Here is a 17,604-nt window from a genome sequence, read left to right on the forward strand (position 1 = left end):
GGTGTATATGTGTGCATATGTATATGTAGAGTATATAAAAAGGTGTATATGTGTGCATATGTATATGTGTATACGTATAAGTATATAAAAAAGTGTATATGTGTGCATATGTATATGTGTATATGTATAAGTATATATACGTGCTTGTGTATATATTAGTGCAGGGGTAGGGAACCTATGGCTCTTTTTGAAGACTGCATCCGGCTCTCAGATAAATTTCAGCTGACATTCTTTAACAGGATAAGTCATGAATAATTCCGCTGGTAATCACAGTGTTAAAAATGACCGCGCATCAAGACTACAAAGACATCAGCAAAACAATGCAGCACCATAGTTCGCATTAATGGTAAGAAGCATTTGATTTATTATTGGTTATCTTTCAGAATAACAATGTTATTTAAAAGAATAAGAGACTTATCATACTCTGAACATGTTGGTCTTTCTTAAAAATGCACGCATTTAGTTGTATTTAGTGTTAAAAAAACATTTTATGGCTCTCACGGAAATACATTTTAAAATATTTGGCTTGTGTGGCTCTCTCAACCCAAAAGGTTCCCGACCCCTGTATTAGTGTATATGTATAAGTATATATTTGTGTATAAGTATATATGTGTGTATGTAAGTACATACTGTATGTGTGTATATGTACAAGCATACATGTGTGTATATATATATATATATATATATATATATATATATATATATATATATATATATACATATATATATATATATATATATATAAGTATACATGTGTATATGTATAAGTATATATGTGAGTATATGTATAAGTATATATGTGAGTATATGTATAAGTATATATGTGTGTATATGTATAAGTATATATGTGTGTATATGTATACATACATATGTGTGTATATGTTTAAGTACATATGTGTGTATATGTATAAATGTGAGTATATGTATAAGTATACATGTGTGTATATGTATAAGTATATATGTGAGTATATGTATAAGTATATATGTGAGTATATGTATAAGTATATATGTGTGTATATGTATAAGTATATATGTGAGTATATGTATAAATATATATGTGTGTATATGTATACATACATATGTGGGTATAAGTATAAATGTGTGTATATGTTTAAATACATATGTGTGTATATGTATAAATGTGAGTATATGTATAAGTATACATGTGAGTATATGTATACGTATATATGTGAGTATATGTATAAGTATATATGTGAGTATATGTATAAGTATATATGTGAGTATATGTATAAGTATATATGTGAGTATATGTATAAGTATATATGTGTGTATATGTATAAATATATATGTGGGTATAAGTATATATGTGTGTATATGTATAAGTATATATGTGAGTATATGTATAAGTATATATGTGAGTATATGTATAAGTATATATGTGTGTATATGTATAAATATATATGTGGGTATAAGTATATATGTGTGTATATGTATAAGTATATATGTGAGTATATGTATAAGTATACATGTGTTTATATGTATAAGTATATATGTGTGTATATATGTGAGTATAAGTATATATGTGAGTATATGTATAAAAATATATGAGTATATGTATAAGTATACATGTGTGTATATGTATAAGTATATATGTGAGTATATGTATAAGTATAAGTATATATGTGAGTATATGTATAAAAATATATGAGTATATGTATAAGTATACATGTGTGTATATGTATAAGTATATATGTGAGTATATGTATAAGTATATATGTGAGTGTATGTATAAGTATACATGTGAGTATATGTATAAGTATACATGTGTGTATATGTATACATACATATGTGGGTATAAGTATATGTGTATATGTTTAAGTATATATGTGTGTATATGTGAGTACATGTATAAGTGTATATGTATAAGTGTATATGTGAGTATATGTATAAGTATATATATGAGTATATGTATAAGTATACATGTGTGTATATGTATAAGTATATATGTGAGTATATGTATAAATATATATGTGTGTATATGTTTAAGTATATATGTGTGTATATGTATAAGTATATATGTGAGTATATGTATAAGTATACATGTGTGTATATGTGTAAGTATACATGTGTGTATATGTATAAGTATATATGTGAGTATATGTATAAGTATATATGTGAGTATATGTATAAGTATATATGTGTGTATATGTATAATTATATATGTGAGTATATATGTATAAATATATATGTGAGTATATGTATAAGTATATATGTGAGTATATGTATAAGTATACATGTGTGTATATGTGTAAGTATACATGTGTGTATATGTATAAGTATATATGTGAGTATATGTATAAGTATATATGTGAGTATATGTATAAGTATATATGTGTGTATATGTATAATTATATATGTGAGTATATATGTATAAATATATATGTGTGTATATGTATACATACATATGTGGGTATAAGTATATATGTGAGTATATGTTTAAGTATACATGTGTGTATATGTATAAGTATATATGTGAGTATATGTATAAGTATATATGTGGGTATATGTATACATGTGAGTATATGTTTAAGTATACATGTGTGTATATGTGTAAGTATATATGTGAGTATATGTATAAGTATATATGTGAGTATATGTATAAGTATATATGTGTGTATATGTATAAGTATATATGTGAGTATATGTATAAGTATACATGTGTGTATATGTGTAAGTATATATGTGAGTATATGTATAAGTATATATGTGAGTATAAGTATATATGTGTGTATATGTATAAGTATATATGTGAGTATATGTATAAATATATATGTGTGTATATGTATACATACATATGTGGGTATAAGTATATATTTGTGTATATGTTTAAGTATATATGTGTGTATATGTATAAGTATATTTGTGAGTATATGTATAAGTATATATGTATAAGTATATATGTGAGTATATGTATAAGTATACATGTGTGTATATGTATAAGTATATATGTAAGTATATGTATAAATATATATGTGTGTATATGTATAAGTATATATGTGTGTATATGTTTAAGTATATATGTGAGTATATGTATAAGTATACATGTGTGTATATGTATAAGTATATATGTGAGTATATGTATAAGTATATATGTGAGTATATGTATAAGTATATATGTGAGTATATGTATACATACATATGTGGGTATATGTATAAATATATATGTGTGTATAGGTCTAAGTATATATGTGAGTATATGTATAAGTATATATGTGTGTATATGTCTAAGTATATATGTGAGTATATGTATAAGTATATATTTGTGTATATCTATAAGTATATATGTGAGTATATGTATACATACATATGTGGGTATATGTATAAATATATATGTGTGTATATGTTTAAGTATATATGTGTGTATATACGTGTGTATATGTATGTATGCGTATATATATATATATATATATATATATATATATATATATATATATATATACATATATATATATATATATATATATGTGTGTGCATGTGTATAAAAGTATGTGTAAGTGGAAGTAAAAGTAGTACAGAATAATGATGTTCCTCACCTATGCGGAAGTCGATGTAACCTTCCCCGCCACTCAGCACCAGGACGTTGTGCAGACTCTGTGCCTCGGTCTCCTGGGTGCAGGTCTGACCCTCAGAGGGACTGTCCAACACGCTGCCGTTCAGGGTGGCCAAGACGTTGCCTGTCAGAAATTAGAGGAAGTCAGCACTGAGTCACTGAGTCACCCTGCTGGATGTCAGCACTGCAGCTTGAGGAAAAACAAAGAATACATCACCTGTACGAGGATGAAATAAATCAAGAACAAATATTTTCTTTATACAAATATTGAGATAGGCGCCAGCGCCCCCCGCGACCCCGTAAGGGAATAAGCGGTAGAAAATGGATGGATGGATGGACTTTGTGTGACCTCACACTGTTCTTTAAAGATGACTCACTATGTGGGCGGAGTCTAATAAGAATAATAATACTAACACCGTGTTTACATGCACTAAAATGATTGGTTGGAAGTCCACCTTTCATACGCAGCTTGGAATATCTCCAACATTGTTTGTAATATCTCCAACATTGTTTGTAATATTTCCAACATTGTTTGTAAGATCTCCAACATTGTTTGTAATATCTCCAACATTGTTTGTAAGATCTCCAACATTGTTTGTAAGATCTCCAACATTGTTTGTAAGATCTCCAACATTGTTTGTGATATCTCCAACATTGTTTGTAATATCTCCAACATTGTTTGTAAGATCTCCAACATTGTTTGTAAGATCTCCAACATTGTTTGTAATATCTCCAACATTGTTTGTAATATCTCCAACATTGTTTGTAATATCTCCAACATTGTTTGTAATATCTCCAACATTGTTTGTAATATCTCCAACATTGTTTGTAATATCTCCAACATTGTTTGTAATATCTCCAACATTGTTTGTAAGATCTCCAACATTGTTTGTAATATCTCCAACATTGTTTGTAAGATCTCCAACATTGTTTGTAAGATCTCCAACATTGTTTGTAAGATCCCCAACATTGTTTGTAAGATCTCCAACATTGTTTGTAATATCTCCAACATTGTTTGTAATATTTCCAACATTGTTTGTAAGATCTCCAACATTGTTTGTAAGATCTCCAACATTGTTTGTAATATCTCCAACATTGTTTGTAATATCTCCAACATTGTTTGTAATATCTCCAACATTGTTTGTAATATCTCCAACATTGTTTGTAAGATCTCCAACATTGTTTGTAAGATCTCCAACATTGTTTGTAAGATCCCCAACATTGTTTGTAAGATCTCCAACATTGTTTGTAATATCTCCAACATTGTTTGTAATATTTCCAACATTGTTTGTAAGATCTCCAACATTGTTTGTAATATCTCCAACATTGTTTGTAATATCTCCAACATTGTTTGTAATATCTCCAACATTGTTTGTAAGATCTCCAACATTGTTTGTAATATCTCCAACATTGTTTGTAAGATCTCCAACATTGTTTGTAAGATCTCCAACATTGTTTGTAATATCTCCAACATTGTTTGTAATATCTCCAACATTGTTTGTAAGATCTCCAACATTGTTTGTAATATCTCCAACATTGCTTAGAAGTTTAGATGTAGTTGTGTTTCCCAGGTGACACATTTAGAAGTTTAGATGTTGTTGTGTTTCCCAGGTGACACATTTAGAAGTTTAGATGTTGTTGTGTTTCCCAGGTGACACATTTAGAAGTTTAGATTAAGTTGTGTTTCCCAGGTGACACATTTAGAAGTTTGGATGTTGTTGTGTTTCCCAGGTGACACATTTAGAAGTTTAGATGTTGTTGTGTTTCCCAGGTGACACATTTAGAAGTTTAGATTAAGTTGTGTTTCCCAGGTGACACATTTAGAAGTTTAGATTAAGTTGTGTTTCCCAGGTGACACATTTAGAAGTTTGGATGTTGTTGTGTTTCCCAGGTGACACATTTAGAAGTTTAGATGTTGTTGTGTTTCCCAGGTGACACATTTAGAAGTTTGGATGTTGTTGTGTTTCCCAGGTGACACATTTAGAAGTTTAGATTAAGTTGTGTTTCCCAGGTGACACATTTAGAAGTTTAGATGTAGTTGTGTTTCCCAGGTGACACATTTAGAAGTTTAGATGTTGTTGTGTTTCCCAGGTGACACAATCAGAAGTTTAGATGTTGTTGTGTTTCCCAGGTGACACATTTAGAAGTTTAGATGTTGTTGTGTTTCCAAGGTGACACATTTAGAAGTTTGGATGTTGTTGTGTTTCCCAGGTGACACATTTAGAAGTTTAGATGTTGTTGTGTTTCCCAGGTGACACATTTAGAAGTTTGGATGTTGTTGTGTTTCCCAGGTGACACATTTAGAAGTTTAGATTAAGTTGTGTTTCCCAGGTGACACATTTAGAAGTTTAGATGTAGTTGTGTTTCCCAGGTGACACATTTAGAAGTTTAGATGTTGTTGTGTTTCCCAGGTGACACAATCAGAAGTTTAGATGTTGTTGTGTTTCCCAGGTGACACATTTAGAAGTTTAGATGTTGTTGTGTTTCCAAGGTGACACATTTAGAAGTTTAGATGTTGTTGTGTTTCCCAGGTGACACATTTATAATTTTAGATGTTGTTGTGTTTCCCAGGTGACACATTTAGAAGTTTAGATGTGGTTGTGTTTCCCAGGTGACACATTAAGAAGTTTAGATGTTGTTGTGTTTCCCAGGTGACACATTTAGAAGTTTAGATGTGGTTGTGTTTCCCAGGTGACACATTAAGAAGTTTAGATGTTGTTGTGTTTCCCAGGTGACACATTTAGAAGTTTAGATGTAGTTGTGTTTCCAAGGTGACACATTTAGAATTTTAGATGTTGTTGTGTTTCCAAGGTGACACATTTAGAATTTTAGATGTTGTTGTGTTTCCAAGGTGACACATTTAGAAGTTTAGATGTTGTTGTGTTTCCCAGGTGACACATTTAGAAGTTTAGATGTAGTTGTGTTTCCAAGGTGACACATTTAGAATTTTAGATGTTGTTGTGTTTCCAAGGTGACACATTTAGAATTTTAGATGTTGTTGTGTTTCCAAGGTGACACATTTAGAAGTTTAGATGTTGTTGTGTTTCCCAGGTGACACATTTAGAAGTTTAGATGTAGTTGTGTTTCCCAGGTGACACATTTAGAAGTTTAGATGTTGTTGTGTTTCCCAGGTGACACATTTAGAAGTTTAGATGTTGTTGTGTTTCCCAGGTGACACATTTAGAAGTTTTGATGTAGTTGTGTTTCCCAGGTGACACATTTAGAAGTTTAGATGTTGTTGTGTTTCCCAGGTGACACAATTAGAAGTTTAGATGTTGTTGTGTTTCCCAGGTGACACATTTAGAAGTTTAGATGTTGTTGTGTTTCCCAGGTGACACATTTAGAAGTTTAGATGTTGTTGTGTTTCCCAGGTGACACATTTAGAAGTTTAGATGTTGTTGTGTTTCCCAGGTGACACAATCAGAAGTTTAGATGTTGTTGTGTTTCCCAGGTGACACATTTAGAAGTTTAGATTTAGTTGTGTTTCCCAGGTGACACATTTAGAAGTTTTGATGTAGTTGTGTTTCCCAGGTGACACATTTAGAAGTTTAGATGTTGTTGTGTTTCCCAGGTGACACATTTAGAAGTTTAGATGTTGTTGTGTTTCCCAGGTGACACATTTAGAAGTTTAGATTTAGTTGTGTTTCCCAGGTGACACATTTAGAAGTTTTGATGTAGTTGTGTTTCCCAGGTGACACATTTAGAAGTTTAGATGTTGTTGTGTTTCCCAGGTGACACAATTAGAAGTTTAGATGTTGTTGTGTTTCCCAGGTGACACATTTAGAAGTTTAGATGTGGTTGTGTTTCCCAGGTGACACATTTAGAAGTTTAGATGTTGTTGTGTTTCCCATAGATGTTGTTGTGTTTCCCAGGTGACACATTTAGAAGTCTAGATGTTGTTGTGTTTCCCAGGTGACACATTTAGAAGTTTAGATGTTGTTGTGTTTCCCAGGTGACACATTTAGAAGTTTAGATGTTGTTGTGTTTCCCAGGTGACACAATCAGAAGTTTAGATGTTGTTGTGTTTCCCAGGTGACACATTTAGAAGTTTAGATGTTGTTGTGTTTCCCAGGTGACACATTTAGAAGTTTGGATGTAGTTGTTTCCCAGGTGATACATTTAGAAGTTTAGATGTTGTTGTGTTTCCCAGGTGACACATTTAGAAGTTTTGATGTAGTTGTGTTTCCCAGGTGACACATTTAGAAGTTTAGATGTTGTTGTGTTTCCCAGGTGACACATTTAGAAGTTTAGATGTTGTTGTGTTTCCCAGGTGACACATTTAGAAGTTTAGATTTAGTCGTGTTTCCCAGGTGACACATTTAGAAGTTTTGATGTAGTTGTGTTTCCCAGGTGACACATTTAGAAGTTTAGATGTTGTTGTTTTTCCCAGGTGACACAATTAGAAGTTTAGATGTTGTTGTGTTTCCCAGGTGACACATTTAGAAGTTTAGATGTTGTTGTGTTTCCCAGGTGACACATTTAGAAGTTGTTGTGTTTCCCAGGTGACACATTTAGAAGTTTAGATGTTGTTGTGTTTCCCAGGTGACACAATTAGAAGTTTAGATGTTGTTGTGTTTCCCAGGTGACACATTTAGAAGTTTGGATGTTGTTGTGTTTCCCAGGTGACACATTTAGAAGTTTAGATGTTGTTGTGTTTCCCAGGTGACACATTTAGAAGTTTAGATGTTGTTGTGTTTCCAAGGTGACACATTTAGAAGTTTAGATGTTGCTGTGTTTCCCAGGTGACACATTTAGAAGTTTAGATGTAGTTGTGTTTCCCAGGTGACACATTTAGAAGTTTAGATGTTGTTGTGTTTCCAAGGTGACACATTTAGAAGTTTAGATGTTGTTGTGTTTCCCAGGTGACACATTTAGAAGTTTAGATGTTGTTGTGTTTCCCAGGTGACACATTTAGAAGTTTAGATGTTTTTGTGTTTCCCAGGTGACACATTTAGAAGTTTAGATGTTGTTGTGTTTCCCAGGTGACACATTTAGAAGTTTAGATGTTGTTGTGTTTCCCAGGTGACACATTTAGAAGTTTAGATGTTGTTGTGTTTCCCAGGTGACACATTTAGAAGTTTAGATGTAGTTGTGTTTCCCAGGTGACACATTTAGAAGTTTAGATGTTGTTGTGTTTCCCAGGTGACACATTTAGAAGTTTAGATGTAGTTGTGTTTCCCAGGTGACACATTTAGAAGTTTAGATGTTGTTGTGTTTCCAAGGTGACACATTTAGAAGTTTAGATGTTGTTGTGTTTCCCAGGTGACACATTTAGAAGTTTAGATGTTGTTGTGTTTCCCAGGTGACACATTTAGAAGTTTAGATGTTTTTGTGTTTCCCAGGTGACACATTTAGAAGTTTAGATGTTGTTGTGTTTCCCAGGTGACACATTTAGAAGTTTAGATGTAGTTGTGTTTCCCAGGTGACACATTTAGAAGTTTAGATGTTGTTGTGTTTCCCAGGTGACACATTTAGAAGTTTAGATGTAGTTGTGTTTCCCAGGTGACACATTTAGAAGTTTAGATGTTGTTGTGTTTCCAAGGTGACACATTTAGAAGTTTAGATGTTGTTGTGTTTCCCAGGTGACACATTTAGAAGTTTAGATGTTGTTGTGTTTCCCAGGTGACACATTTAGAAGTTTAGATGTTTTTGTGTTTCCCAGGTGACACATTTAGAAGTTTAGATGTTGTTGTGTTTCCCAGGTGACACATTTAGAAGTTTAGATGTTGTTGTGTTTCCCAGGTGACACATTTAGAAGTTTAGGTGTAGTTGTGTTTCCCAGGTGACACATTTAGAAGTTTAGATGTTGTTGTGTTTCCCAGGTGACACATTTAGAAGTTTAGATGTTGTTGTGTTTCCCAGGTGACACATTTAGAAGAGAAGACGAGGGAGTGGAATGGCACAAAATGGCTGCCGTGATGGAAGGGACTCACCTGGGACGGAGACAAAGAACTTGACGGCGTCGCGGTGTCCGTGGAAACAGAGCTGGGCCTGCGCCATGGAGCAGTACGGGATGAAGCTGCCGCCGCTCTTCTCCGAGCCGTCGTCGCCGTAGACGTGGATCACGCCCCCGCTCGAGGTCGGCGACACCTTATTGGCTGAAACCACAGCGGGGCGGGTTAGAGCCAAAATGGCCGCCAGCACGCCGAAGCATAAGATGAATACTAGCATGCGAAGCACAGCAAGCCCCTCCCACCTGACTCAGGTGAGACAGCAAATAATATATGAGTAATAATGTGTCACATGATCATAAATAATAATAACAAGGTGTCACATGATCATAAAACATAATAATGTGTCACATGATCATAAAACATAATGTGTCACATGATCATAAAAAATAATAACAAGGTGTCACATGATCATTAATAATAATAATAACAATGTGTCACATGATCATAAAACAATGTGTCACATGATCATAATTAATGTGTCACATGATCATAAATAATAATAACAAGGTGTCACATGATCAATAACAATAATAATAACAATGTGTCACATGATCATAAAACATAATGTGTCATATGATCATAAATAATAACAATGTGTCACATGACCATAAAAAATAATAATGTGTCACATGATTATAAAAAATAATGTGTCACATGATCATAAAACATAATGTGTCACATGATCATAAATAATAATGTGTCACATGATCATAAATAATAATAACAAGGTGTCACATGATCATTAATAATAATAACAATGTGTCACATGATCATAAAACATAATGTGTCACATGATCATAAATAATAATGTGTCCCATGATCATAAAAAATAATAACAATGTGTCACATGATTATAAAAAATAATGTGTCACATGATCATAAAAAATAATAATGTGTCACATGATCATAAATAACAATGTGTCACATGATCATAAAAAATAATGTGTCACATGATCATAAAACATAATAATAATTTGTCAGTTTATCATAAATAATAATAATGTGTCACATGATCATAAATAATAATAATGTGTCACATGATCATAACACATGTGTCACATGACCATAACAAATAATAATAATGTGTCACATGATCATAAAATATAGTAATAATGTGTCACATGATCATAAATAACAATGTGTCACATGATCATAAAAAATAATGTGTCACATGATCATAAAACATAATAATAATTTGTCAGTTTATCATAAATAATAATAATGTGTCACATGATCATAAATAATAATAATGTGTCACATGATCATAACACATGTGTCACATGACCATAACAAATAATAATAATGTGTCACATGATCATAAAATATAGTAATAATGTGTCACATGATCATAAATAATAATATTGTGTCACATGATCATAAATAATAATAATGTGTCACATGATCATAAATAATAATAATGTGTCACATGATCATAAAAAATAATGTGTCACATGATCATAAAAAATAATGTTTCACATGATCATAAAACATAATAATGTGTCACATGATCATAAATAATAATACTAATGTGTCACATGATCATAAATAATAATGTGTCACATGATCACAAAAAATAATAATGTGTCACATGATCATAAAAAATAATAATGTGTCACATGATCATAAAAAATAATGTGTCACATGATCATAAAAAATAATGTGTCACATGATCATAAAAAATAATAATGTGTCACATGATCATAAAACATAATAATAATGTGTCACATGATCATAAAACATAATAATAATGTGTCACATGATCATAAATAATAATACTAATGTGTCACATGATCATAAATAATAATGTGTCACATGATCATAAAAAATAATAATGTGTCACATGATCATAAAAAATAATGTGTCACATGATCATAAAAAATAATGTGTCACATGATCATAAAAAATAATAATGTGTCACATGATCATAAAACATAATAATAATGTGTCACATGATCATAAAACATAATAATAATGTGTCCCATGATCATAAATAATAATACTAATGTGTCACATGATCATAAATAATAATGTGTCACATGATCATAAAAAATAATAATGTGTCACATGATCATACATAACAATAACAATGTGTCAAATGATCATAAATAATAATGTGTCACATGTTCATAATAATAATAATAATAGCAATGAGTCACATGATCATAAATCATAATGTGTCACATGATCATAAATAATAATAATGTGTCACATGTTCATAAATAATAATAATAATGTGTCACATGATCATAAATAATAATAATAATAGCAATGAGTCACATGATCATAAATAATAATAATAATGAGTCACATGATGATAAAGAATAAAAAGAAGAGATGATGATGCTGATTAAAAGCTGGCAGGAGGAAGAAAGTCTGCCACTCACCCCTCAGACCCAGGAGTTGTCCTCGGTGTAAGACCACCGCTGACATGAGAGCAGAGGACAGCATTTTATTCTTCTCATCAACTAGATTCTTCCTACTTTATTTTGCCCACCATGTACATCATCACTAAACACAGTGCCCGCCGTGTACATCATCACAAAACACAGTGCCCACCGTGTACATCATCACTAAACACAGTGCCCACCGTGTACATCATCACTACACACAGTGCCCACCGTGTACATCATCACTACACACAGTGCCCACCGTGTACATCATCATTAAACACAGTGCCCACCGTGTACATCATCACTAAACACAGTGCCCGCCGTGTACATCATCACTAAACAGTGCCCACCGTGTACATCATCACTAAACACAGTGCCCACCGTGTACATCATCACTAAACAGTGCCCACCGTGTACATCATCACTAAACACAGTGCCCACCGTGTACATCATCACTACACACAGTGCCCACCGTGTACATCATCACTACACACAGTGCCCACCGTGTACATCATCACTAAACCAGTTGTCCACCGTGTACATCATCACTAAACCAGTTGTCCACAGTGTACATCATCACTAAACACAGTGTCCACCGTGTACATCATCACTAAACACAGTGCCCACTCTGTATATCAACACTAAACACAGTGCCCACCGTGTACATCATCACTAAACACAGTGCCCACCGTGTACATCATCACTAAACACAGTGCCCACCGTGTACATCATCACTACACACAGTGCCCACCGTGTACATCATCATTAAACACAGTGCCCACCGTGTACATCATCACTAAACACAGTGCCCACCGTGTACATCATCACTAAACAGTGCCCACCGTGTACATCATCACTAAACACAGTGCCCACCGTGTACATCATCACTACACACAGTGCCCACCGTGTACATCATCACTACACACAGTGCCCACCGTGTACATCATCACTAAACCAGTTGTCCACCGTGTACATCATCACTAAACCAGTTGTCCACAGTGTACATCATCACTAAACACAGTGTCCACCGTGTACATCATCACTAAACACAGTGCCCACTCTGTATATCAACACTAAACACAGTGCCCACCGTGTACATCATCACTAAACACAGTGCCCACAGTGTACATCATCACTAAACCTGTTGTCCACCGTGTACATCATCACTAAACACTGCCCACCGTGTACATCATCACCAAACACAGTGCCCACCGTGTACATCATCACTAAACACAGTGCCCACCGTGTACATCATCACTAAACACAGTGCCCACCGTGTACATCATCACTAAACACAGTGCCCGCCGTGTATATCATCACTAAACACAGTGCCCACCGTGTACATCGTCACTAAATACAGTTCCGCCGTGTACATCATCACTAAACACAGTGCCACCGTGTACATCATAACAAAACAGTGTCCACCATGTACATCATCATTAAACAGTGTCATCCGTGCACATCATCACCAAACACAGTGCCATCGTGTACATCATCACTAAACACAGTGCCCACTGTGTACATCATCATTAAACAGTGTCATCCGTGTACATCATCACTAAACACAGTGCCATCGTGTACATCATCACTAAACACAGTGCCCATCGTGTACATCATCACTAAACACAGTGCCCACTGTGTACATCATCATTAAACAGTGTCATCCGTGTACATCATCACTAAACACAGTGCCATCGTGTACATCATCACTAAACACAGTGCCCACCGTGTACATCATCACTAAACACAGTGCCCACCGTGTATATCATCACTAAACACAGTGCCCACCGTGTACATCGTCACTAAACACAGTTCCGCCGTGTACATCATCACTAAACACAGTGCCACCGTGTACATCATAACTAAACAGTGTCCACCGTGTACATCATCATTAAACAGTGTCATCTGTGTACATCATCACTAAACACAGTGCCCACTGTGTACATCATCATTAAACTGAGTCCCCACCATGTACACCATCACTAAACCAATTGTCAACCATGTGCGTCATCATTAAACAAATTGTCCATCATGTACATCATCATTAAACAGTTTTCACCATGTACATCATCACTAAACTAAGTGCCCAATGTGTACATCATCACTAAACACAGTGCCCACCGTGTACATCATCACTAAACACAGTGCCCACCGTGTACATCATCACTAAACAGTGCCCACTGTGTACATCATCATTAAACAGTGTCACCCATGTACATCCTCACTAAACACAGTGCCATCGTGTACATCATCACAAAACACAGTGCCCACCGTGTGCATAATCACTAAACACAGTGCCCACTGTGTACATAATCATTAAACAGTGTCATCCGTGTACATCATCACTAAACACAGTGCCATCGTGTACATCATCACTAAACACAGTGCCCACCGTGTACATCATCACTAAACACAGTGCCCACCGTGTATATCATCACTAAACACAGTGCCCACCGTGTACATCGTCACTAAACACAGTTCCGCCGTGTACATCATCACTAAACACAGTGCCACCGTGTACATCATAACTAAACAGTGTCCACCGTGTACATCATCATTAAACAGTGTCATCCGTGTACATCATCACTAAACACAGTGCCCACTGTGTACATCATCATTAAACAGAGTCCCCACCATGTACACCATCACTAAACCAATTGTCAACCATGTGCGTCATCATTAAACAAATTGTCCATCATGTACATCATCATTAAACAGTTTTCACCATGTACATCATCACTAAACAAAGTGCCCAACATGTACATCATCACTAAACACAGTGCCCACCATGTACATCGTCATTAAACCAATTGTCCAGCTTGTACATCATTAAACACAGTGCCCACAATATTATTTTTTCTAAAATGTAGTGGGTGTGGCCTATATAGCAGTGAAATAGGGTATGTGTTGTTGAAAGTGGGTGTGGCCTATTTAGCAGTGAAATAGTGTATGTGTTGTTGAAAGTGGGTGTGGCCTATACAGCGGTGAATAGGGTATGTTTTGTAGAATGTGGGTGTGGCCTATATAGCGGTGAAATAGGATATGTGTTGTTGAAAGTGGGTGTGGCCTATCTAGCGGTGAAATAAGGTATGTGTTGTAGAGAGTGGGTGTGGCCTATATAGCTGTGAAATAGGGTATATTTTGTAGAAAGTGGGTGTGGCCTATACAGCGGTGAATAGGGTATGTGTTGTTGAAAGTGGGTGTGGCCTATATAGCAGTGAAATAGGGTATGTGTTGTTGAAAGTGGGTGTGGCCTATATAGTGGTGAAATAGGGTATGTGTTGTTGAAAGTGGGTGTGGCCTATATAGCAGTGAAATAGGGTATGTGTTGTAGAAAGTGGGTGTGGCCTATATAGCGGTGAAATAGGGTATGTGTTGTAGAAAGTGGGTGTGGCCTATATAGCAGTGAAATAGGGTATGTGTTGTAGAAAGTGGGTGTGGCCTATATAGCAGTGAAATAGGGTATGTGCTGTAGAAAGTGGGTGTGGGCTATATAGCGGTGAAATAGGGTATGTGTTGTAGAAAGTGGGTGTGGCCTATATAGCAGTGAAATAGGGTATGTGTTGTAGAAAGTGGGTGTGGCCTATATAGCAGTGAAATAGGGTATGTGTTGTAGAAAGTGGGTGTGGGCTATATAGCAGTGAAATAGGGTATGTGTTGTAGAAAGTGGGTGTGGCCTATATAGCAGTGAAATAGGGTATGTGCTGTAGAAAGTGGGTGTGGGCTATATAGCAGTGAACTAGGGTATGTGTTGTAGAAAGTGGGTGTGGCCTATATAGCAGTGAAATAGGGTATGTGTTGTAGAAAGTGGGTGTGGCCTATATAGCGGTGAAATAGGGTATGTGTTGTAGAAAGTGGGTGTGGCCTATATAGTGGTGAAATAGGGTATGTGTTGTAGAAAGTGGGTGTGGGCTATTTAGCAGTGAAATAGGGTATGTGTTGTTGAAAGTGGGTGTGGCCTATATAGCAGTGAAATAGGGTATGTGTTGTAGAAAGTGGGTGTGGCCTATATAATGGCGAAATAGGGTATGTGTTGTAGAAAGTGGGTGTGGCCTATATAGCAGTGAAATAGGGTATGTGTTGTAGAAAGTGGGTGTGGCCTATATAGCGGTGAAATAGGGTATGTGTTGTAGAAAGTGGGTGTGGCCTATATAGTGGTGAAATAGGGTATGTGTTGTAGAAAGTGGGTGTGGCCTATATAGCAGTGAAATAGGGTATGTGTTGTAGAAAGTGGGTGTGGCCTATATAGCGGTGAAATAGGGTATGTGTTGTAGAAAGTGGGTGTAGCCTATATAGTGGTGAAATAGGGTATGTGTTGTAGAAAGTGGGTGTGGCCTATATAGCGGTGAAATAGGGTATGTGTTGTAGAAAGTGGGTGTGGCCTATATAGCAGTGAAATAGGGTATGTGTTGTAGAAAGTGAGGAAGAAGTGTTTGGAATGAAGAGAAAGCGACTCACTCTCAGTCAGAGGGATGGAGATGATGACACCATTGCCAGTCCCCACCCACAGGCGGTTTCCTCCAATGAGAAGAGCCGTGATCCGCACGAAGGAGAAGCCCAGCTTGCCAGTACCTGGTGATCACAGGTGGGCGTGAGCGAGGGTGAGGAGGGAGGTGTCACGATCACAGGTGGGTGTGAGAGAGGGTGAAGAAGGAGGTGTCACGATCACAGGTGGGTGTGAGACAGGTTGAGGAGGGAGGTGTCACGATCACAGGTGGGTGTGAGAGAGGGTGAAGAAGGAGGTGTCACCATCACAGGTGGGCGTGAGAGAGGGTGAGGAGGGAGGTGTCACGATCACAGGTGGGTGTGAGAGAGGGTGAAGAAGGAGGTGTCACGATCACAGGTGGGTGTGAGAGAGGGTGAGGAGGGAGGTGTCACCATCACAGGTGGGTGTGAGAGAGGGTGAGGAGGGAGGTGTCACCATCACAGGTGGGTGTGAGAGAGGGTGAGGAGGGAGGTGTCACGATCACAGGTGGGTGTGAGAGAGGGTGAAGAAGGAGGTGTCACGATCACAGGTGGGTGTGAGACAGGGTGAGGAGGGAGGTGTCACGATCACAGGTGGGTGTGAGAGAGGGTGAGGAGGGAGGTGTCACCATCACAGGTGGGTGTGAGAGAGGGTGAGGAGGGAGGTGTCACCATCACAGGTGGGTGTGAGAGAGGGTGAAGAAGGAGGTGTCACCATCACAGGTGGGTGTGAGAGAGGGTGAGGAGGGAGGTGTCACCATCACAGGTGGGTGTGAGAGAGGGTGAGGAGGGAGGTGTCACCATCACAGGTGGGTGTGAGAGAGGGTGAAGAAGGAGGTGTCACCATCACAGGTGGGTGTGAGAGAAGGTGAGGAGGGAGGTGTCACCATCACAGGTGGGTGTGAGAGAGGGTGAAGAAGGAGGTGTCACCATCACAGGTGGGTGTGAGAGAGGGTGAGGAGGGAGGTGTCACCATCACAGGTGGGTGTGAGAGAGGATGAAGAAGGAGGTGTCACGATCACAGGTGGGTGTGAGACAGGGTGAGGAGGGAGGTGTCACGATCACAGGTGGGTGTGAGAGAGGGTGAAGAAGGAGGTGTCACGATCACAGGTGGGTGTGAGAGAGGGTGAGGAGGGAGGTGTCACCATCACAGGTGGGTGTGAGAGAGGGTGAAGAAGGAGGTGTCACCATCACAGGTGGGTGTGAGAGAGGGTGAGGAGGGAGG

The 17,604-nt window shown here is 36.5% G+C and overlaps 1 protein-coding gene across 14 annotated transcripts in view; it reads right to left on the reverse strand.

Moving 5' to 3' along the window:
* mapk8ip3 (mitogen-activated protein kinase 8 interacting protein 3) overlaps nt 1-17,604 on the reverse strand; it is a 162,472-nt gene that overhangs the window by 11,756 nt on the left and 133,112 nt on the right. For 12 of the 14 annotated variants that reach the window (XM_061884462.1, XM_061884460.1, XM_061884461.1 and 9 more), the window contains 4 exons: nt 16,374-16,487; nt 11,910-11,948; nt 9,505-9,669; nt 3,555-3,695 (listed from right to left, as the gene is read on the reverse strand). In XM_061884462.1, the coding sequence (XP_061740446.1) occupies nt 3,555-3,695; nt 9,505-9,669; nt 11,910-11,948; nt 16,374-16,487 (459 nt within the window). The remainder of the gene's footprint in view (nt 1-3,554; nt 3,696-9,504; nt 9,670-11,909; nt 11,949-16,373; nt 16,488-17,604) is intronic. The other 2 variants (XM_061884472.1, XM_061884470.1) reach the window with 1 other exon arrangement.

This window comes from Nerophis ophidion, linkage group LG23, assembly GCF_033978795.1.
Source record: "Nerophis ophidion isolate RoL-2023_Sa linkage group LG23, RoL_Noph_v1.0, whole genome shotgun sequence".
Classification (NCBI taxonomy): Eukaryota; Metazoa; Chordata; class Actinopteri; order Syngnathiformes; family Syngnathidae; genus Nerophis; species Nerophis ophidion.